The 24654-nt window shown below is 44.7% G+C and overlaps 1 protein-coding gene across 3 annotated transcripts in view; it reads right to left on the minus strand.

The window, feature by feature from the left end:
- Positions 1–5337: 5337 nt before the first annotated feature.
- The window catches only part of SYNDIG1 (synapse differentiation inducing 1), a 66697-nt gene continuing 47380 nt past the window's right edge, over positions 5338–24654 (minus strand). For 2 of the 3 annotated variants that reach the window (XM_030499121.1, XM_030499120.1), the window contains exon 4: positions 5338–7732. In XM_030499121.1, the coding sequence (XP_030354981.1) occupies positions 7574–7732 (159 nt within the window). In that variant the 3' untranslated portion in view covers positions 5338–7573. The remainder of the gene's footprint in view (positions 7733–24654) is intronic. The other variant, XR_003993423.1, reaches the window with a different exon arrangement.

Genomic DNA, 24654 nt, shown 5'->3' on the forward strand with positions numbered 1-24654 from the left:
ATAAGAGGAAAAATAAAATATTTTTATCAATTTCAGTTTGGATCTGTCAAACCAAGTTCCAGTTAAAAGAGAATTTAAGTTGTCCTCTTGCCAGCCAGGCTGCAGTTTGATCAGCATCAAATATTTGAGAGACAAATAATGTCTAAAGAAAACAGTCTCTTTCTCAGAAAGGTCAGTGGGAAATATTCTGCCATTGGGAAAGGGTTTTGCTTTTTATTTTCTCAATTGCAAAACGTCCTTGAAACCAACATCTTCCTGCAGCCAAGCTTTCCTTTTGATTAAATGGCATTTTCTGATAGAAAATGTTCTAAGCAAACATAAAATGATTAGAAAATGTAACCGGCTCTAATTGCTGCTGTGTGCCAAGAGTGAGCCAACAGGTCCCTTTCTTGGAGGGAAGCAGGAAAAGGGAGTTTTTTTCTTTGATGATTCAAGAAGTCACTGGCTGCTTCAAAGTTATTGGTAAGAGTTCAAAGGCAAGGCTCCAGAAATGGGCACATGAACTAACTAATCAAATGACATAATAAAGGAAGGTGAGGACAGGTCTTGGTGGGTAGTCATCTCAGCTCCTTTCCAGAATCCTATAAAAACATGAAGAAATGGGAGAAAGAGATATATTTGTGTGTAGCATTTAAGGTGGGAGCAGTGCTCTACAGGCCCTTATAATGTGGTAGGCAGTGGTTTACTGAGGTGTTCTCCAACTGTCCAGAATGAGAAGTAGCCTTGCAACAATGTATATATGTGCATTGTTCTACCTGAACGAGTAAAAGTTCATTAAGCAGTTAGCAGAACCAAGGACTGCCTGCATATTCATGTCTGTCCCCTTTCCTGGTTAGAGAGGATCTCCACAGCTTTGATGTGATGAGGGAAGTTGGCAAAATGAGAGTTTGCAGTACCCCAGTCCGCTACCAGGTTCAATGCCAATCATTGTTCTCAAAGCTCATAACTTTCAGATAGGACTTTTTTTCTGCAGTTTCTACTTAAGGACTCTTTCCAGAAGTGCCACTGTTTGGTGTCATCTTAAAGGCTCTTTTCCTCTTGCATGCAAGCATTTGGCCTTCATGAGATGTTTTGGGTTACTCATTTCATGGTTCAGTTTTGTGGGTTGCTGTTGGCAGTGCAGCACTGGTCTTCAAGATGGCTTGCTTCCTTGATGAGGCTGTTATTCTGTTACAGCTCTTAAGTTGCTCATAACCAAAGCAATTTAGTAATAATACAAGCTGTTGATTCATGAACCTGTTTTTGAAAGAAAATCTATATTATTTCACCTGCATCTTGGCTCATTTGAGCATTCATTTAGTTCTTGTGATCAGTCTTGCCTCTTGGGTATGTCTCAAATGAGTAGAAAATAACGAATATGCCAGGACTACGGTACGTGTTCTTAAAATATAATAGATAAACTAATTCTAAGACAGAATTAAGACATTTGGTCCCAGTTTTAAATGTGAGTCAGTCACAATTCCTTGGGTGCTCAAATTGTCCTTCAGTTTGGGGGAAATTCAAAGAGAAGAGTTGCAAATTCTACTGGAAGCGCAAAAAAATGGTGGTCAGCCCACATGCTTTTTTGTCTTTTTGCTTTGTTTTGCACAGAGAAAATGTAATTTCTGTGGGCCGTGCAGCAGGTTTGTGGAGACGAGGTTGGAGGAGCAAGCAGTAGATTGGTGGGCAGAGATGCCTTTTAAAGGGATGAAGCTGGAGAAATGGATTGACATGGACATTGCAAAGGTCATTCATTGAAAGCAAATGTGATATCCTGTCTCTGGGGCATAATGACCCAGTCTTGGGAAGTGTGTGAAGGAGTTAACCAGGAGCCGGTAGGTGCCCCTGCAGCACAGTACACTAAGGGGCTGTATCAGCAGAGTGCAGAGTGAGTGGAGTGATGAGGTTGATTATAGTGATTATAGTCCTCTCTGCTTGGGACTGGTGAGATCCCGCCAGTCTGGGACTCTCCAGTACAAGAGACAGAGGAAGAAACTGGAGTGAATCCAGTGGAAGATACTGAGCTGGCTGGAGGCTGAAGCACAGGGCACTGAGCAAGAGGCCAGAGTGGAGACCTGCAGAAGTCTCTGCAAACCTAAGTTATTCTGTGGTCCTAATTGCAGACCACCATCCCTAATTCCTAGAGATTGCAGATCTCCAAAGAGAATTGCTCCAAAGAGTTGGTAGATGGCTGAGACGAGCTGCCAGCCTCTGGAGGGCAGTACAGACTCTATTAAGGCTTATCATAGAAGAAATCCATGGCCAATTTGGATTAAGACCTGCTATCCTAGGGGCTGGGTCCTTTCTTTTGCAAAACAGTGGGCAGCATGCTGCTAAGGATGTGTCAGTACCACTTCCATGCACAACCATCAGCTTGCCCCCACCCAATGGTAGCAAAAGACCCATTGAGAAAGGTGGCAGGAATTAAAAACCCAGCAAACAGCTGACTCAAAAGCACAGAGCAGGGAAGCAGCAAAGCATAGCTCTCATGATCTGTTACCCATTTTGTACGTCATTATTGATCACTATTGCTCTTTTTGTTTTCTGTTGAAATCCACTGCAGCATTCTCCTTGATGGAAAACAAGTCAATTGAATTCTCTGTGTCTTTCTGTTCGGTATCTCCCATATACATACATGTATATATATGCACGCAGACACCTGTATATGTATGTATATGTATGTATGCACGATTGTGCACATATATGGCACTAAGAAATGACATGAGTATGAAACAGAGGGAACATCTCTACATTTTCTGGAAGGACAAATTGAATCTGAGAAATATGGAAATACCTAACCTTTGGAAAGGGAAAGCTACTGTAACCCACCTGGTACATCACTTCTCATGCTTCACCTTAGCACAAACACAGCCTGTTACTGGTCAGGCAAGTCTGTAGAAGGGAAGTTTTGACCCCAGCAAGATAGTGTGTGATCATAGATTGGATGTAGTAAATTACAGATTCTCTCGTACTTCCCACCTCATAAAGCCTGTCTCCCAGAGCCTTTTCCCACCCACAGACAGCTAATGCCCTGAAATGGCTAGAGCAGCCTGTCATAATAAGCACACTTGGACATATCTGAGGAAGGAAATGTGATGGCACGAAGGGGTAGCTCCTACCTTCTGACCATTGCATGGCAGCACAGTCACCAGAGCTGCCTCATGATCAACAAATAGGGGACATATGATGTCCTCACCATATCACCATAGACTGCAACACTGTTGGCACCTCCTGCTTTCATTCCTTTGACACAGCCATGATCCTTGTGTCTGCAACACTGACTCCTGCCTGTGATGTCTGAAGTAAAACCTAACGTTCTGTGTTGCACAAGAGAAGTGGAACCATGGGCTGCAGTGACCAGGCTGCCTGAGGAACCACCCCACAGCATCTTTTGTGCTGGCCTGATACAGAAAGCAGAGGATGCTTTCAGGATGCTGAAAAGGGATGGATTAGTTTAGTTGAGAAAACTGGGACTATTCCTGTCATCCATCTCCATGTCTGCTTCTTGTCTTGGATTTGAAGTCATCTAAGCCCAGGACTATGCTACTTGGACTGCATCTGGCCCTGAGGAATCCAGACACATAACAAGGTCTCCTAGGTGCAGCCCTTTGCAAATGTTCACGTTGTGGTCTTGTGTTGCTAACAGGCAAGTGTAATGAACTCTAATGAAACCTGTTCTCCTGCCGACCCTGTGTTTCATGGTCTGTTGTGCGCTCTTGACAGATTCTGCACCACTGGCTGGGGCTTTCAGCAGCCTAAGTGTATGTTTTCTGATGCCTAATACATATCATCCTCTCTCTTTGTGCCCTCTCAGGGGGCAGCGATTGGGTGCATCTCTTCTGTTGCACTGCTCCTTACTGTGAAGTTTATAGGCACTTTATTGCATTAAAAATGTCCACTCCCCCTGTCAAGTTCTGTCAAAAATGGTTACCAAATTGACAAGTCTCTCAGGTTAGAAACACTCTCGAGCCATCACTATATGCAGTGACGCAGGAAGAAATTAAGAGGACATTACAGAGGAGCTGACGGTTGTTGGCTGCCCATGATTTTCCTTGGAGCTCACCAGATGGCATTTCCCAAGTTTTGGAGGGTGCATGGCAGACAGCCCAGAGAAAGTGGTTGTCACCACCATGGGCAGGCAGGCTGGTGTCTGCCCCATCTCTTCCAGCCTTAGTGTACAGTGATGCTCCCAAGCAGCCTCGCTATGCACTCTCCTTGCCTCAGCAGGGAGCTCTTGCAAGCTAGCCAGATGGTGGGTGTTGTGTGGAACATGGGAGACATTCATTTCAGGCTGAGAGCGATAAAAAATGCTCAAGGCTAGGAAGATTCCCAAATGAAGGCACTGAGAATCAGTGGAGGTATCGGGGGTTACGAAATCCCGTCAGATAGCAGATGTAATGTGTAATTAGTCTCTGACCCAGCACATAATTTGCTGAGCATCTCTCTGTTCTCCTGAGCTCTGAGACGTTCACAAAGAGGGTTTTTTTCTTCTCTATCAGCAAGTCTCCGGCACTCCATGGATCTTTTGAGGTTAATCCACAACGGCATCCTACATCACACGATTAAGTTGGAGCCTTCTGACCCTGGACTTTACAGTTTGGTATTTTTCCTCATAGTAAATCTTAGCTCTCGCTACAGCTTGTCATCTGGTAAAAATATCAGTGCCACTCCTTTGACACTTCCTGATTGAGGAGTCTCGGTCTCCTGGGTGAGAGAAAGTCTCACTTCAGGAAGGGAGAGAAGTAGTGAGGCAGCTGTAGTCTTTGAGAGACTGGCTGACTTTTGGACTCGATGATCTTAAAGGTCTTTTCCGACCTAGTTGATTCTGTGATTCTCTCCATTCTCCCTGTGGTGCCAGAGCTCTTTTGTAAACTAAACAGGATCTCCCTGTGTGCAAACACAGGAGGGCAGAGCACTCTGCTACCCCAAAAATGATGCTCATTAAAAATAAAGTAGCCTTTAGGCATGGAGAGAGCATATAAGCAGCAATGGCTTCTGAATAACAGGTAGGTTTAAGGGGTAAGTTCAAGCTAGAATGACAAGTACACTAACTCAGTTTCAAAAAGCTGCTTTGAAAAAGGAAAGCACCCAGAGGCATTTTTTTGGTGTCCCTCTGTAGATAAGTAAGCTTTCAAGGGTCTATCTTTACCTGTCAGTACTTCCTCCTGACTTCTTCCAATTCATCATTCACAGTAGATGTAGGACTGCTGTCTCTCCTCTCTGGTTACACAACCCTTCCTTTCCCAAAGGAGGAGTTACAGTCAGAGAAGAACCATCAGCAACAAGCAGCCAGCAATGAATAATGAGTTTTTCAGCTCAATAGTTTCTTACAGCATTTCATAGCCGGTCTTGAATAGTACGGCTCTGAACAGCAGGACTAATTGCTACAGCAATTTATGAAGATGTTTCTCTATCTGACTGTGGTTTCCTAGTTCGTACAGGTAGGTACACTGTGGCATTACTCAGAAACACCAATGTAGTTTGGGTAAGGCAGATGCCAAATTTGTGTGAACACACAATAGGAAGTTCATGCCACATTTATTGTAGGAATCATAGAATCCCATACTGGTTTGGGTTGGAAGGGACCTCAAGGCTTATCCACTTCCAAGCCTCTGCCACCGGCAGGGACACCTTCCACTAGAGCAGGTTGCTCCAAGCCCCTGTGTCCAACCTGGCCTTGAACACTGCCAGGGATGGGGCAGCCACAGCTTCTCTGGGCAACCTGTGCCAGGGCCTCAGCACCCGCACAGGGAAGAACTTCTTCCCAGTGTCTAATCTAAATCTCCCTAGGTGACTAGGAGTAGTACATTGCTAGTCTCCAGGCTTAGTTTGAAGCCAAATAAATTAATGCAAAAGAACTGTCAGTGACTGCAACAGGTCTTTGGGTCCAGGTACAGTGTGGGATCCTCCATATGGATACTTCTCCATGTAGTTGAACTTGGGGTATTGGGGTAACTTTCATTCAAGTCTAATGCTTCACATCCATCCAAAGAAAGTGTCACACGGAGCATCAGCAGCTGTGTACCATGTATTTTAATAAACTGTATAACTAGCAGAAAAATAGTTTTGGATGTGTTTGTCTTCCTCCCCCCTAAAATAAAAAAAAAAAAAAGTCAAATTAAACCCAAAATAATGCCAACCCCAAAACAGGAGAAAAAACCTGTCCCAGAGCAAAGCTGACACACAATACAGAGTTGGAAAATAAAGGTATTTGATGACATTCTTGGGTAAAGAAATATTTGTAAAACACAAGGCGGTGAATAATAAAATGCTTATTGTTTTTGATCAGCTTCTCTCTCTGTATATATGTATATGGAGATACATATATATTTATGCTGATACACCCTTGGTGAGATGACATAGTACATCTGTAAGACAAAAAATAAATAGAAGGTTGATTGTGGGGAAGAAAATAATTGTATCATTTCAGTGAGTGGAGTAAGGACAGTGCTCAGTTTCCTTACAGCGTACCATTGCGCTGCTTATCGAGGGACAACCTTGTCTCTCCATGGCTATGTTGTGTCCCTGGTCCACGGATGAGCTGTGAGCTTGAGATCTGAGTGGTCTCCTTCACTGCTCTGTGTGCGAGCAGGATCCCATAAATGTAGGAAGCGTTCCTTTCCCTGGTTAATTCCCATGCTTTACCGTGATTTGTAATTTATTAGTATTTCAGTTTGCATTCCCCCCCCCCCCCCCCCCGAGGTTTCTTGCACTGACTGCTACGCAGGTTTCCATGGTAAGACGGAGCAACCCAGGTGAGCAATATGCCACAGGAATGTGCCGTTATCACGATATGACGAGATGGAGGAATTCGTTTTACAATGGATCTCATGCTACTTCGACTTCACCCTCAGTCTGCGGAGCCAAGTCATGCAGCAACCTCAGCTGTTCTGCACTGGGTGGGCCTGTGGGTCACGTCTTAATCCAAAAACAAGGAAAGGAAAGAAAAGAATATTTTTTTATTTCCTTTTCTCCTTCCACGGAAACCTACCCACACAAGAAGAGAAGGCAATGCCATTCTACGCTGAGGTCTCTGCTTCACTCTTAGGCAAGTAAGTCCTGTGTTCAAAACAAAAGAGAACATATCCTTCCTCCTGTTGTTACATTGCCAGCCACCGTCCAGGCTTTCCCAGCTCTCAGTGCCGTGCTTAAAAAGCAAACTAAGCACAAGCTCATGCTGGCTGCAAAGTCCGGGTCCCCAAAAAGATATTGAGAGAACAGCTCAGTTTGCCAGCTGCTTGTAAACACCATATTGCAAAGGAGAAAAGGCAAACACCCCTCTCCACACCTCCCCCAACTTCCTTTTCCTTTTTCCTTTTTCCTTTTTTTCTTTCTTTTCTTTCTTTCTCTCTTTCCTTGTTTTTTTCTTGTATGGGGGTTCATGAAGAGAAGCAAGACTTGTGCATCACAGATTGTGGAACTATCCCCCCAGCCAGCTTCCCACCCTACAATAATGCACAAGCCCACGTTATCCTGTACCTGCCCCCAGAAGGTGTTTGTCTCTTCATCTTTTTGGAAAGTCATGCAGTCCGATCTGCTGGGGGGGGTCTGCAGTACAGGTGCCAGGTGGCTGGTTCTCCCCCTTTCCTGAGGCTCATAAATGATTGTTTTTGGACAGATAGGCAATAAGAGCCACGGCCACCCCAACGTAGATGCCAGTTCCGATTGTGATGGACAGGACAGCCAGGAAGAGTGCTCGCCGGGAGCTGGAGCTTGCATGGTGGAAGTCCCCCTTGGCTACTGCTTTGTTTGTCTGCAAGATACACAACAACAACAATGCAACATATTTATTTGTTTCCCCTGGAAACAAAGATGTGATGCTCATTTCTTGGCTGAAACATAGTCCTGGGATATGACAGTGAACTGGTTGGAGATCAGGTGCTTTTTTAGTTGAATGAGGTTATTTGCACAGTTAAGATGATGATTGAACCAATGGCATCTCAAGTGGTACTTTTAAGTGCCTTTAAGCTTAAAAATACCCTAGGATTTAAAACTTTGCACCATGATGACTCCCGAGGTGGCTCAGCCTCCCATGAGCATGTGGACAGATGGGCTGCCATGTCCCGTCCAGACACAGCTACAGTCCTGCTTCCCTGATACGGCTGGACTCCAGCCTGGCTGGGAAAGGTAACAAGGGAAAAGCCCTCTGGAAGTGCCACTTGCACAAAAACACTCTTCCGAATCAGCTGGAATGGTTGGTCTGTTCTTACCTGGAGAAGGACGAGATGGGCTGAATTTTCCCTTCCAGTGTGGTGCTTTTGAGCACTGACTAGGTGGAATGACTGGCTCAGGTTCACTCCCATAGCAAGGCCAGACACCACCAGTTCCCTTTCATCCACCTCAGGCTTGAGCTTTAGTGCAGGACAAACAACTAGGAAACCAGAGCTAGTAGACACTCTTTTAGCCTTAATTCAGATGAACACTTACACACACGAACAGGGCAGTTCCCTTGATTATCAGAGGGGTGACACATGAGCTTAAAAAGAGGAGTTTCCATTTTGATGGTGTTTGGCGTCTCTTGCCATGGTTGCCAGTAGCTCAGAAGACTAACCCAAAGCTCTGGCAATTGTATCACAACTTCTATGCAGCTTTGAGTACCCAAGCAGGTGCCTTGAATTCAATCTGATCAGCTAGAGTTCCCAAAGTAATTTGTCAGGCTTTTTGGCTTGAGAACAACAAACCTCTCAGAGTTACTGTATTTGTTAGTACAGCTGTCAATGATGAACACAGAAAGCAGTCACTTTCTCATTGATGGACGTCTCCTGTGACGATCCCACAGTCACACTGACATCAACAGGATGGCCACTGCCAAAAGCTACATCTGGAGTTTGAGAAGTATTCAAATACTGGTTCTTCTAACACATCCTTCCTGATGCCTCCAAGCCTAGGACCCAAGACAAAAGCAAACTCCCTGCTCAAAACAGGCAAAGGAGAGCTAAAATTGGACAGGACTGATCTACCCATTGACAAGACTGCTTAATGCTGTTTCAGTGGGTCTCAGCCTTGCTGAGACCATGGTGTGGTATCAGCAGGGTCACCCTGCAGGCAGTAACAGAGCTATCACTTACAAGAAATGTCTTGTAGCAGTGTATGAGCTCCATAAGTTCTGAGACAGTCCTTGGTCCCTTGCAACAATGAGTGAGGAATTCATAATGCTTTAATTGTATTTCCTCACAAATGCTCGATGTGCTGGGACATTTTCTGCTTCAGTGTCACCTATTGCTCTATTTGTGTCTTTTATTTCACTATCTTGCTACTCAGAGCAATTTACAGCAGTCAAATGACAAGCTTTCATGCTGAAAAAAAGGCTTCTGGCCTTTCTGTCAATGACTTTATTAGGAGAACCATCTCTTCTCATTCATCAACCTAATTTTTTAAGCATAATGCCTTATAAATGTTTCACGCAGAAACCATGTCAAACAATACGTATTAAAAGAGAGAGAGACTAGACTGCAGGCAGGGGGGAAATGATCATTTCAAAACAGCAACATAACAGCAACATAAACTCCCAAGAGTTTATACACCTACTGTCATGTCCTTCAGTTTAGCTGGGTACTCACTTTGCAAAGGATGACCAGTTAGTGACCAGGGATTTAATGAGCTTCTTGTCTGGGATCTCCAAATACTCAAAAAGAGCCCTTCCCAGAAAAATGCTAGGAGCTTTAGGCATCATGGATGTAGTTGTCAGTGTGGCTTAAAAGTCGTGGCAAGGAAAGCAGAGAAAGCTTTCGAATGAGTAGGTCATTCAGCTCTTCAAGCATCTGCTAGCCATTGCAGTATCAATAAAAGGCTTGAGCAGAGAGGCTTCTATTCAATGAAGTTAGGTTGGATTTGCAGGTGAAGGCAAGTGCACAGCACTGAAGCTCTTTGAGCTTTTGGGTAAACTGTGGTAAACAATTTCAAACCTCAAAATGGAGTGAAAGTTTGAAAATGTTGGAACATTTCAATTTGACATTTCTGAAATGTCACATTACGTTATGAAAAATTCTGCAACATTTTGGGTTGACCTCTTTGAAATGAAACTTCTTGCAGTTTCAAAACAGCATTTTTTTCACTGAAAAATAGATGGAAACACAAAGGGGAAAGAAACCATTAACCAAAATGTCAAATAATCTGAAAACTTGACAATATGTCTTGATTGGATTCAATAAAAGAGGTCAGATCTTCCCAAAATGATGAATGACCCAAAGGGATTCAGAAGGCTGATTTGTCAAGCACTAATAGACCATTTTTTTTCTGGTAGGATCTTCAACCTAGTGACATACCTGCTCACAGAGAACAGCTTTTATACTTGATGAGCTCTCTGATGACATCTGTGAAAGGATTGGACCTATGGTGAAAATCCTTTTTTTGGGGAGCAGGCCCAGGCTTTCACTGAAGTTCTCGTTTTCAGCAGAGTAGCTAATCTGAGTGTGGGTTTTTCCCTTTAACCCAATGCATATTTTGTGACTTGGCAAAATCCAATCTTTCCTACCTCATTGTGCATTGGGAAGAGTACTCTTATATTCCTCCTTTATTCCGTTCAGAAAGGTTTCCATTGAGATGAGAAATCATCCACACAGACACCATCCTCCATCAGTGTCAGACTAGTCTGAAAGGATTTGTTTATCACTAAGAAAATGCTTTGTTGCTATTTCCTAATTAGCAAAACCATCCCATTACTCCCCAGAGTCACTATACGCAAATTGCAGCATTTCTGCAGGTTTAAGCTAAACAGATCTGGAAAACAGTTAGTTGCTACTCAAAATGCAACTGAGCCCAATTTTAATAGGTCAGCATCTGGCAACTAATAAGTGTTTTTTCTTGGTTTGTTTGTTTGGATTTTTTTTTTAAACAGGGATCAGATCTTTGGTATCCCTGTGCCCATTGAGAAAGTCCCTTGGTTTTGGTAACCCCCCATGGCAGGAGGTTGGAACTAGACGATCTTTAAGGTTCCTTCCAACCCAAAACATTCTGTGATTCTGTGATCCAGCCCATTCAATGCCTGACACAGAGAAGTGACACTCTGTTTGGGTCTTTCATGCCAGGGATGCTGTGCTGTAGCAAAACCCCATGTGGGAAATGAGGACAAGACATGTCTTGTGTTCTCATCTGGCATCCACACCCAGCCTGGAAATGGATTTCTGTGAGTTCCTCTTCACAGGCTCAGCTCTGGGCTCACTAGAGCAATACTGGCTTTTTGTTACTTCTTTACCCTGAAAAGCAAAGCCCCAGCTATGAAGGTTACTGGGCTTTAATACCTATCTGGTGTTAACTAGTCCATCATGATTGATGCAGCCAGCACTGGTAGAAGAATGAAGATCCGAATGCCCTACTAACAAAGGGCTTGATTCACTACAGCCTCCTCCAGCTAAGTGCCTTAAATTAACTATTAAGGAATACAAGCAGCTATTCTGAAGGCCTTAAAAGTGGCTGCAGAAGTAAGCACTTTTCCTAATCAAAATGATGTTATCTCTGGAGTTTTACGGTACTTCCATTCATTTGCTTCTTTCTCTGGCAAGACTGTGGCTGACAGCCAGATGATTGATGGACCAATTTAATACAGTCTTTGGGCAGCAGCAGGACTAGCAGGTTTGATAAACAGATCAGGGGACAAGTGCAAGACATGGGATGAATTACGAGTGGGGGATAATTCATTGCATCGCACCAGACGGGTTCCCTCACTGCACAGCCAAAAGGTGAGACACTTTTCTTGCAAAGGGTTTGTGTTCCAAGCCCCCTGCCCCTTGGTTTTCCCTTGTTCTGTTTCCTCTGGATGCCCCCATATGACTTTCTGATCAATTTGCTAGATACTGCACAGGTTGTGATGAAAGCTGGGTACTCCAAAGATGAAAACAAGGGCTTCAGCAAATACCAGCCCTCAATCAATCTTCTCTTTAGAGATTTTGGAAGTCAGCCAGGGAAGTGAGGAGGGGCAGGGGAAGGAGGAGTGAGGAGGTCTGGAAGGTTTATCTTGCTTTGTATAACTAACAAAATGAATATCTTGTTGTTTAGAAACACTTTCAAGGTACTTCCCTGGAGTTTCCACTTGAGCTTCTGCAAAACACATTCATCATGTCTCTGGGCTGCATGTTTTATGGGCTGAGAGAAGATGAATACTGTACCTCCATAGCTGCAAGGCCAAAAAATTCTGCTGCATCCCACAGTGACTCATATATCACACTCACAAAATACCTTCTGGTACACTGTATCTGGAAACAAGAAACACATTGATCACAATTATTAATCCTGCCTCATCACCCCAAGGTGGGAGAGCAGGAGCAGCTCCATGTAAGACGAGAATAGGGTATCCTGACCCCTTTAGTCAGGTGATGGGAGGATTTCTTTTCATTTCATGGTGAAGGAATGGCCAGCAGGGAGCAGGGATGCGCAGGCTCCATTAAGACACTGGCCAGACCCTAGGTCTTACTTCTACAAGTGGCATGCAAAACTTGCCACAGAATGAGGAATAACTCATACAGAAAATGCTTCCGCTTTCGTATGTTCTCCTGTCTTCTACTCAAAAGCTCTGGCGGCTTCTTTTAATTTGCCCAACTTGTACTTCTGCTGATCTCAAATTTCTGGGCAGTATCTTCCACTTTCAGGCTCACACCACTTATTTTCACTGATGGTGAGAAGAAGACTCCAGAGACTTTGCTAAAGATACAGATGGGAAAAAGGTGAAGTCAGGATCTGCCTCTGGACCATGAATGACAGCAGAGATGTGCCAGGCAGCAGGGGAAATCATGGGGCTGGCAGACCCAGCACAGAGGTTGGGACGTAGCAGGAGAGTTTCAGGAAAGAATCAAAGGGACTATGGAGTCCCATCAAACAGCTCCACAGGCAGAAATGGTGAATTAAGTAAATGACAAATGATTCTTTGCTCAGTCAGTGTCAGTCAGGCATTTGCAAATCACATTATGCCCATAGTATAATGAAACTTCAGCCTGTGGCAAGTGGCCTTTTAGGTACCAAAGAGCTCCTCTGGAGGTTTCCATTGCTTCTGCTGGGAAGTTGGGCCAGGAAGTGGACATGAGTCTCAAGCAGACATTCTCTGTCTGGAACTTACTGTGGTAACAGTGGGGAGCAGGCATCACAGTGAAATGCAGCACTTCAAAACAGAGACACAAACCTCTTAGGCTCAATGCTGGACTTAGTCTCTACTGATGCTTACATTTCTTTTCCTCTTCAAAGGAAAAGCCTAACCTAGCCTTCGGACTGCAGTGTCCAAAACCAATTGCTGGATCATCTTCAGAAAACTCCCATTCGCACTCCAGTGTTGATAGATAGACACCAGATAACTTGCTCAGGATTGATGTCTTTCAGTAAGGGTCAAGCCCACCCTGCGCGTTTAGAAGATAAAAATCACAAGATCTTGACCATATCCTGCTCTCTCACTATATGGTAGCACTGAGGTCCAGTTGGGATGGCTGATAAGGACAGTGAGGCAGTAAATGCTTAGCCCACATGGAACTTCCCCTGGGGCAGTGCTGAGATACTGTGAGTACTTGGGAAGCAGTGAGAAAAGGATGATACAGGGATGTCACCAGGGTTTCATTAACACATGGAGAGGGTATAAACTGGCATATGCAGCTGCTGCTGCTGCTTTGCTCGAGGCTTCTGCCAGATGTCCTAAGTGCTCTGCTGCATCTGAGAGTGACAAGACAAAATCCAGTGTGAAAACCTACCCCTGAAGGCTTGCTTTCTACAATGAATCCTCATTCTAGTAAATAGGCTTGCGGGCAGAGCATAGCACTGTGCGATGTGAGTGCATCGCAGCAGACGCTGCTTCATCAGCAGTCCCTCTGACCTGCCCCAGCCCCTTCTTTGCCATGACTGTTCAGCAAGGCAGAGAAAAACAGGCTCATTCCAGTGGAGGTAGGAACAGCCACCAGTGTTAAGGCAATGAGAAAGGACAGGCTGGTGGCCACCCCTGTGTCTGGAGTACTCTCTTGTGTTGCACTTCAAATCCATGTGTTTAGTTAGTTTAGCCTAACCTTTCTCCACCCAGTCCTCCACGTGGTGTTTCCTTCTCTGTGAGCATCACCTCCTTTTGCCCTGCAGCAGCACATGAACTTCTAGACTTGGCAAAACCCTACCAAGCTCCTGGATAGCTGGCAGGTGAAGACAAGTGGCCTCAGTAACAGAATTCCTACTGCCACCAAATCAAATGATGTTGTGTTGATGGGAGGGGATGTAGTGGGGACAATATTTATCCCTGGAAACCTATGAAAGGTGCAGGGGAAGAAAGTGTGAGTGGGGAGAAGAAGGAGTAAATAGAGACCAGCATGAGTTTGCCTCTTCTGCATGATCGACTCTTACAGCATCTGGGTTTCAGCCGTTGCATTGTTTTGGTATCAATGTTTTCTGCTGGAATTTGAAAATCCAATGGAGGCGAAGACGTGATTCAGCCCCAGGCTGGTGCTGCCTGTGGTGTCTGATTGTGCATTCAAGTGCAGATAAAACTATAAATGTCCGAGTGAGATTTCGATACTTGGAAAAACAAGAGCATAATAATGAGAACAGCAGGCATAAAAGGCCTGAATGAGCAGAATGTTTTTAGACAAGCTCCACAGCAACAGCAGTTCATTTGATTGCACTTGAGAGGATGAGACCTCAGCCTGTGATACGACGGCAGCTCTGTTTTCCAGGCATATACAGGAATTTAGGATGTTTATGGCAAAGAAGATAATTTCCCCTCCCCCACCCCGCCCCTTTGCTTCTAGCCCTTAAACAGATGTTGCCACTTTGTGATGGAACAGAAGAAAATTTGGGAAAGGTGGCATGTGATGAAGCCCAGTTTACACACACTGACTTACGTATGCCCACACAGACATACACATGGGTTTGTGTCCACACACATACATGTCTCAAAGGAGAAATTCTGTTAGAATCTCTATTTCTGAATTCATCATTGACGTTTTACCAATGAACATATCGTGGATATTGTTTGGGAACAACATCATGGAAGTATTACAGAAGCCTATGCTTCTTCTGCTCCTAAAGACCTCTCTTCGTATCTGCTTATGCCACCACCGGACACAGGTTATTGGGTTGGAATTCTTAGGAGGCTTCAGCATTGCTGTTTTATAATGCAGGGTGATATGCTCAGTTAATCCATTATGCTAATATGTCATTCCTGTATTTATTTAACAAAGGTCTGTGGATTTTGCTAACATAAAAATTGCACCTATTTAGTATAAGAACTAAAGTCACCACATTTTGATCAAAAAAAATATGTTTATTCTCAACTGAAATACACAAAAAGCACTGTGAAATCCTTAAGCTTTCTGCTAATGTTTCTGTTCACATTTTTATCAGAAAATTCTGAGCTGGTAATAAGCATGGGAATAAGGCAGTGGGCTTTTGCCTTTCTGAGAGACATACTTCTTTCAAAACAAAATCTAAATAATTTTCTTTCTCTTCTCTCCTCTATGTTTTAAAATGTCATCACTGCTTTTACAATAGGTCCTATATTTACATGGCAAAAAGATATTGACCAAAGTCCCATGAAAAATATGACTGACTGTGACATTCCAGAAGATAGAAACTCAGGGGGAAGGTTTTAAAAGCTCTAGAGGACAAGAAGAAGGAGACCTAATACTTTTAAAACAACTCAAACTGTATCCAAGATTGACTGAGCATGAAAAGTGACGTTTCTTTCAGACCAAGGGCAAAAAAGAGTGTCAAAAAATATGTTGAACACAAATATGTGCTATCAGATTTTTTTTTAATAATGGAAATTAATTTAAGCAGATTATAATAAATTTATTTATTATTTATAATAGTAAATTTATTAATTTATATAGATAGTTTTGAAATATTTCATGTTGCTTTCTAGCTTTTCTTTGGGTTTTGGTTTGGTTTTTCTCTCTCTCTATATACAATAACTAAATCTTTCAGATTAAAAACTTTGTTCCAAATGAAAAAAGGGATTAGTTTTGTTCTGCTTGGAAAGGTATTGATATGGGGTGCTCCAATCATTTCAAAGGGTTTTTGAAAACCTTCTGAGACAAGAAATGTCTCAAAACAACTTTTTTCTGAAACCATACTCTCTCTATATATATAAAAATATCTATATATCTGCAGACACAGTATTGACAAATCAACAAAAGTTTGGTGCATGAATTCTCATTTGGCTCTAATATTGGTCATTATGCATTCAATTTTTAATCGCTTTTCAGTAATTGACATGTTGCCTTTTCAGAAATACGACTCCTTCTGAGGAAGACTCTTCTCGTCAGGGTTGAGACGGCCTCAAGTGAACAAACTCCTGTGGAGCAGTCACCTTCCTGAGAAGAGATAGTCTATGGGGTATTTTGCGCCTGCTGCTGCAGGCAGACCTGAAGCTGCTGTTGATACCTTGGAAAATACCTAGGCTAAAAGGGAGATACCAAGGAAATTATTCCTGGCTAGGCTGCTCGTACTGTCAGGGAGAGCTGGAAACTGCATTAAGTGGTGTGATCACTGCAGTACAAAGATGATGTTCTCCATCCTCCTTGCCTAGCCCCAAAACTGTGCTTGGATGGGGAAAGAATGAAAAAAGAGAAGAAAAAATTGTGCTGTGAGACAGGCATCCTACCCAGACACCCACCAGCATCTACTAATGCCAGGATACACCTCTGCACAGGCTGAAGAAACCAGAGGGCATGCTCATCTCTTGATTCAACTCATTCTCAGTAGAGGAGCACTCAACAAGATCTCATTTTTCACTATGGGGAAGGTTCATCAGCTGACCTGGAACAATTGATATGTATTTGTCACCATTGCTGTTGGCATGGAAATGGAAGGTCTAACCTTGTATTAAGCTGTCAACACCTTGAAATGATTGCTCTGTCTTTCCTATGACTCAGCGTCTGCAAGACAAGAACTCCATGTTCTCCAGCAATAACACATCACATCACCGTGCTGTCATGCCAGTAGATACTAGCCCCTAATCTCTCATGTACAAAAGTCCTCCCTCCTACCACTGCAGTACTCCCAGGCTCCTGTACTCCTCCTGGTGCAGGTCTTGATGTGTAGGGATTCCATCCCAGGGCTTTGTCTCAGTCCTTGCTCTTGCCCTGCAGACTTCTTACCTTTATATCTCCCGTTACTCATTTCTGCTCCTCTTGTTGCCCCTCTGCTCCTGATTCACCCCCTCTTTCTTCTACCCAAACAGCAACCCTGCATTTGTGTTTTGTAGAAGTTATTTCCACCCCAGCAGGAACAGAGCTCTCTGCAGAGCTGGGCTGTGGGTGTACAGGCAGCAGCACTACCTTGCCAGGGGTGGGCAGCTGGAAGGAGCCCAGCAGCAGCCAGACTGAGCTGGAAAGGCTTTTTTTCTCATCCTCCTGTTGCCCAGTGAACAGGGTACAAAGTTGGTGATAGATCAGGGTAGCTCTCCAAGAAAGCTGTTGCTGAGGAGTAGGTCACCTGCCTGAGCACTAATCACAGCCTCCCCCAACCCCGTCTGTCTGCTGGCAAAATAGAAAGAACACTGAGACCCTGTACCTGCAGTGCCTTAAGCAGAACAGTGAGGAACCCCTCCAGGTCTTGCAGCACAGAGTTGTTGGTTTCACCTCCACAATGGCAAGAACATCCTGCTAATGTGCCTTCATGGTGCCTGAGTCAGCTCTCACTCTTGCCCTCAGGAAGAAACTAGATTGGCTTGAGATGTGTATCCTCAAGGATTCCCTAGCTTTGGTACTCTCTCTTTCTCCAGCATCTTACTAACGCCTGCAGTAACCGCCTTATAATAATGTCTTGCTGCAGGCTTGCTCCCCAAGTCACCTATTGCCACACTAAGAGAAAGGAGCAGGATGGAGTAGAGCTGCAGCAGTTCTTATACTGGCACATTGGGGCCATTTTATTTTTGATTCATGGGAGCCCCAGTCAGAATATTTGCTGCTTTGATGATAACTGGTGGAAGGAAGAGGCCATCCCAAAGGTCTCTTCTCCCTTTAACAAACTGCTCCACAGGGGTAGGGCTCCTCCTCACTGGAAACCCATTAGCAAACAAACATAAGTCCTCATTGTCCAACAGGGAGGGCAGAGATTGCTAATAAGGCTCCTTCTTAGTGGCTCTGAGGGGTCATCAACAACCTGGCCAAGTTTTTTAATATCAAATTATTCCAGAGTGTACAAGAACATGAAGGTTGCTTCTTTTCTTTTCCTCTCCTTTATTCTGTTGCATATATATAACAAACATCTTTCTCCCCATGATTTAATTTGCCTTGCTGTGTCTGCCAAAAGCAATGAGAGATGGAAATCAAAAGCTCCCCTCTCCAGCCAGTTGGCTTGTCTAGCAGCAGGAGGGTCAAACCTGAACAGTGGCTGCTGCAGAGGCCAGGTCCCTGTCAGCAGGAGGGAGGAGTGTTTGTGTGTGTGTCCTTGCCTGCACATCCTGCGGGGAGGCACGGAATGCACAAACACATTCAGCGCGGGAGGATGCAACCTATATGCCACACTCTTTTCTGTGAAGAGGGATAAAAGCCTCGGTAGGATGCCCTGGTTGAACAGAGGACCCCCTCTGTGAAATGGAAACCTCAGGAGTAAAAGCAGGATCCCTTTGATTTGAAAGGATTTTGCTTTTTGCTCTCCAGTCCCTTCCCTTTAAGATACTGGGAGCAGAGTGTGCTGCCCTGGGCATAGACTCATAGAATGGTTTGGGTTGGAAGGGACCTTAAAGCTCACCCAGTTCCAAACCCCTGCCACGGGCAGGGACACCTTCCACTAGAGCAGGTTGCTCCAAGCCCCTGTGTCCAACCTGGCCTTGAACACTGCCAGGGATGGGGCAGCCACAGCTTCTCTGGGCACCCTGTGCCAGCGCCTCACCACCCTCACAGAGGAGAATCCTGCATCTGGCAGGATGGCAGCTGCTATGGAGAAAATCCCTTTCACATGTAAGTCCCTTTAGTTTGGCCATCTCGTGTCCAGGACTACTCCATCACAGAGAGAATGCTATAAACCTGTCCTGCATCATGGGCTGAGCTAATGGGCTCACCTCAGCCTGGGGCAGGCTAGGAGGAACCAGTGTGCCTTCGGACCTGGCACCTCATGGGCCACATTATTCTGAATTTGCTTGTGCCAGGGTTTTCGCAAGAGCTCAGCCAGCTGGGGACAGAGAGAAGGGGCAGGTGATGCCAAACTGTTGTTAAAACCTGCCCTTTGCATGGGCTCTTGAGTAAGAGCAGAGTAGTGACAGAGAGGTCTGTCCCTGGCAACCAAGTCCTCAGAACTTGCTCAGAGTGATTGTTACCATTTGGTGAGGGCAGATGAGGAGTAACAGTCCCACCTGATTTATGCAACAACAGTTTTACACAAAAGGATGTGGGAGAGAATGGGACATATCCAGAGGTGGTAGCAAGTGAACAGGGTGAAAGTCTGGATGCAGAGATATAAACTCTGTGGATGCTTAAACTCCTTCCACCATGCAATGGTGGAGCTATAAAAGGAGGGTCATGCCAGTGAAGCACGAAGCCTACCCTGGTCTGGTATCTCTGTTGTATTTGTCCATCAGAAGTTTTCAGCAGGAAGTAATTTGTATGGGGAGGGATTTGACAGTGAATTATTCCAGAGCTTGCCTGCCCTCCTCCCCCTTCTCTCTCTTTCATCTCTCTGCCCCACTGGGCTAATACGTGCTTCATGATTGAAATGTACCATGAAAATATCCCACTAAAATATTCATGAACAACTTTTTTCATTATTTTCTCAGTGCTAAATGAGTCCATGGTAGCTATGCAGCCACAGGTCTAAGGCAGCCATCCACCTTGGTGACCAGCACTCCCCCACTGCCTCCTTCTGCTCCCTCTGTGTTCTCACTCTTGCTTTTTCTAAGCTGTAAGCCCTTGGGGACAGGCTTATGTCTTTCTCTTATCATTTCCAAGGTGTTAACTTTGATTTGTAGAGCACCTAGCACAGTAGGTATCCCTGCCTTGGACAAGTGCTGGTGGCAGTGAAACATACACAGACATTAGCAAGAGCATCCTTGTGACACTAAGTCAGTTGTCCACACTTATCTCCTCTACTAGAACACAGCACAAGGCCAAGCTCTAACCTTTTTGGGAACAGGATACAAATGTTATTACAGGGTGCTCTCTGAGCCTTTGTTCTCTTTCAGGTCAGAGATGAGGTTCTCACAGTAGCAAGGGTGCTAGCTGTTAAAACACTATCAGGTAAGATACATTTCACTTTTGCTTACATTTCTATCCTCCACTACAGAAAAGCTGTCTGCTGATGGAGGGAATAATTCTTTCTAGTACAATTACAGGTAGAACTATTCCTGCTCAATGGAGTTACCCTGTGGTCCCTTGTGCAAACAGCAGCACCATATGCAAAACTTGCAGAGATGGGGAATCATTCTCATGGGGCACAGCTCCACCACTCCCTAGGGGAATGGATGCTGCAGGACTTTGTCCGTCAGCACATGTCTCTGTGACATTCCAAACCTCCATCAGAGACAGATTTAAGATGTGCTCTGTGGTATCTGCATGCTGGAGGGTGAACAGCAGTTGAGAACAGTATCCACTTGAAGGAAGCATCTGTGATGTGAGCAAGTATATACCACAGGCTGGTACTGGGGAGAAAGAGGGACTCCCAGTCCTGTGTCATGGCTCAGACCCACTAAACCTCCCCACTCAAGTTCTGTGGCACTTTTAACTCGACCTAGCTGTTGGAGTTGCCGAACCATCCATGGGATTCTGTGAACAACATTTATATTGTTTCGTCTCCTGAGAGGGCAATATGTTCCCCTGGAGGGAAAGACAGACCTAGAAGTTCACTTCAGTGGAGCACAAAGGACTGAAGGAAGTGCTCTCCATGCTCCTGGAAGTGCAGACAGGAGGATCAGCTCCAGACAGGTCCAGGGATGTAGCGATGGGCACGAGTGATCAAGGTGCCTACAGTAATGTCTTCTGCTGGCAGCAAAGGTACATCACGAAGCTGTTCACTGGGTGATGAACAATGAACAGTGCAGCTTTCACTCCACATATGTACCAAAGCAGGGCATCTGCTTTCTGGCACATCTAGGTGGGCGCTTCTCTGGCTGTCACCACTGTGTGAACTGAGAACCAGTTGAGAAACGGGCAGTGACATGGCTCCACAGAAAGAAAAACACCAGTACTGTAAATAAAAGAAGTGGTGTCACAGCCTGGAATGAGTCCTCTTTCAAATGAGCCCTTCACTAGGGAGAAAAAATAGATGTATTATTTGCAAGGATGTGGCTTGGAGCAAGGCACCAGGTCACGACAGCAATCTTGAGCATGTTTCAGTTGCCATCGCTGCTGTTGCAGCAATTAGGCTGAGTCATTTCAGTGCTCTTTAAAAATCATCTTGCCTTTAACTTCATGTGAGAGAGAACTAAGGTTCAGGCCCTTGCCCACTGTAAGGAAAGTAATGCAATGGATGTCTACCGCAATCTGAGGTTACCTCACTCTCTCTTTTCAGATTCCCAGTGCTTTTGAAGATCCTTAAATTATTTCCAGAGGAAAACATTGGAGTGCTAGTGCCAGGGCACATCTTCCAGCTTCAGACTGGAGAATCACAGTTTAATCTGGCTGGGGTGGCAGAGGAGAGCTGGCTGAATGCACATAGGAAATGATAATCCTCTTGAAGCTGTTTGTGTGTGACTTCCTACAGTCCAGGATTATATGTGCATGAGAATGCCTTTGGTCTTCAGCTTTAATGCTAATTTCTTCCTTCTTCAGTTCAGCTGCTCCTTTCTAACACTGGATTTCCTATTTCAGCAACTGCAAAGGCAGACTGACTAATTCAATTACAAGAGTAATTCAAGAGTAGTGCTCAATTTTCCCCTTTTACTGAAGAAGTGCTTTCCTTTCCTGGTAGCAAGGGCAATGCAAAGCTTATCCATGATTGAGCCTTGGTGGAAAGGTTATTCCAACAGGATATCAACCTCCTTATGTCAAAAGGACATTCACCTAAAAGATAGCGTCTCTCACACTCAACTTCTTCTTTACTTCCATTAACATTTTACTGTGATTTACTGTTGTGTTTGCAATTTCCAATAAAAACACTGAAGTTTTCAATGTTTCCAAAGAACAGAGGTGACTGGGGGAATATGGGAGGCTGGCTGGGATGCGAGGTACCTGACATGTTTGCATGAACACCTCCTACTGAGTCCCAGTGAGCCCTTTTCCTGTGCTGTACAGGCAGATGAGGTGCAACGTGCTTGTGGCATTGCCAAGGATGGGAAGCAAGGTGGAGTGATGCCTACAGCAAAGCATAAAAGCTGAAATACATCTTATGAGACTATGTGCCATGAGGTCCTGTTAGCACTTAGAAACAAATACATATTTAAAAGGGATGTAATAGCTACAGAAAATTGCCAAGCCATTCTATGATTGCTGAAATAATTAAAATCCAAGCAAAGAAAGTTATGAAGACATGTGTAAACCCAAAAGAGCTAGGTGACAGTAGTGAGTTTTATGGCTCAGGGTCCCTCCACTGGCTTCCCTGTCCCTCTTGCACTAGGTACTCTGCAAACCAGAATGATTCTCCCTCCTTGGAGCACTTCCTATCAATAGCCATCAGCTTAATTATGCTGCAAGAAAGTCAGGAAGGAGTTCACACCTGAAATTCCAGGGGCAGGAGCCATTTGGAAGAAAGCCCTAGGGTTATCCAGATCTGATGAAAAGCTTGGTTTCTTTGGGATGCAAATGTAGGAGACCAGCAGCACACCCAGTGGCAGGTGGAAGGTGAACCAGGTTTAGTGAGACAGTTACAGAAGCTAATTTTCAAGCAATGTGCACTGAAATGTGCCATGAATAAAACATCCATATTCACATCCAACATCAGTGCAAGTCTATGTGCTTATAATGTGATTTAAGTTAAACAGGGAAAACTTCTCCTATAAGAAAAGCAGCTCCACTCTCAGTGTTGCCATCCTAAAGCTGAGTGGCACAACATTATTTTCCACATGTTGAAGGATGGGGATGGACTTGGAAAAAGCATCTGCACAATAGTTTATTGAAACATATTGAATAGCCAATATATGGCCTCTAATATCAGGTGTTTAAATACATGTGGTAGTTTAACCCCAGTCAGCAGCTCAGCTGAATATTTGCAAAATGACTGTTCACTGCTCACTGGGCAGCAAAGGGATGCTACGAGAGCACAGGTGAGCAAGCAAGAAAGCTCTTGGAAGGGTTCCCCAGGGTCTAAGGACACACATTCTGCCAGCTTTCAATGTTCCTGCTATTAAAAACAATGTTAAATTACCTCAGTAATGCCATTATTTTTGGCATGCCAGGTGCCACAAGATTGCTGAGGAATATAAAGTGGCATTTTTGGAAGATGCATGCCTCCTCCTCTCTCAGCAAGTCAGGCTTTCCATCAGCTTCTGAGAACAGGGCTCGAAAGTCATGCTTCACCAGCACAGCCTGTCCATGTGGAGCAAGCCTGAGGATCCAGGACATATGTCTGCAAACCAAAATCATGTGGAGGTCCTCCAAGGAAATTCAGGGATGCATAGGCTAGAAATCAAGGCTGATATCCTCATGTAGGAAAGCAGAGTCTTTTCTTTATTACCAGAACTTCTACTTCTGAAATCAGATGGATGAGTTAATATGGTGGGTGGGTGGTAGTTACCGCATTGGATTGTGGGCTTGAACCCACATCTGTATATATTATATAGTGCCCAGAGAAGCTGTGGCTGCCCCATCCCTGGCAGTGTTCAAGGCCAGGTTGGACACAGGGGCTTGGAGCAACCTGCTCGAGTGGAAGGTGTCCCTGCCTGTGGCAGGGGGTTGGAAGTGGATGAGCTTTAAGATCCCTTCCAACCCAAACCAGTCTGGGATTCTATGATTCTATGATGATACCTGATGTAAATAAATCACTGTAAATCAGATGCCATCCTCAAAAGAGTTCAAAATTCTTTGGATGAAGTTATGAGTGAGGATCATTCTTGTTTTTAGGGAAGAAATTACAGCTTTCCTGCTGCTGTCAGCTGATCTCTATGGAGCGGAGGAGGTATTCGTGTTTTGCAAATGGGCCCAGGCTATTTGCATGGAGCTGCTGCAGCTCCTCTCACTGTTGTTAAGCTTCCTTTGAAACTTTCCGAATCAGTTTTTTTACACCCGCCCACCAGGAGAATGACACACTCCCAACAGCAACACGCTTCTGCTGGGAAGACACACAGGGAGCAGCCGGATCTGAGACACCAGCTCTTCCCCGCACCTTCCCCTTCCTGCAAGGACACCAATGCACTTGTCAGGGGTCTTGCCTCAAAGGGCAGCATCTATCCTTTGCATCGGTCACCTCAGAGTGCAGTGAACGGAGGGAGAGGAAAGCGAGATCTCAGGTCACATAGCATAAGCAAGAACAGCCTTGGGTCCCTTATTCCCAGCCTTAAGCTGTGGCTGGTGTTTGAGCATAAATGGGTGGAAATGGCATCTCCCCAGAGCAAGGATACTTGGTGATGATGCTGCAGCTGGGAGAGGATACAGATGTGGTAAAGCACCAGCCTAAACTGCACTGGAGTTTGTCCATGTCTTCAGTGTGCTGTGCTGCCTCTGCTTGCTGCAGAGGCATGTGGAGGGTTTCTAAAGCTCCTTCCATGCACACAGAGGTCAGGAGAAGCTTCTGCAGGAGGTGAAGGGAGATGGAGGGCCAGTGTGCATCGAATCTTTCAAGAGGTTTGGCAAAGTGTGACTCAAAAAAACTAGCTATCTTTTTGGTAGCCAAGAACCCATATAAGGA

This window comes from Strigops habroptila, chromosome 10 (assembly GCF_004027225.2).
Source record: "Strigops habroptila isolate Jane chromosome 10, bStrHab1.2.pri, whole genome shotgun sequence".
In the NCBI taxonomy this organism is placed as follows: Eukaryota; Metazoa; Chordata; class Aves; order Psittaciformes; family Psittacidae; genus Strigops; species Strigops habroptila.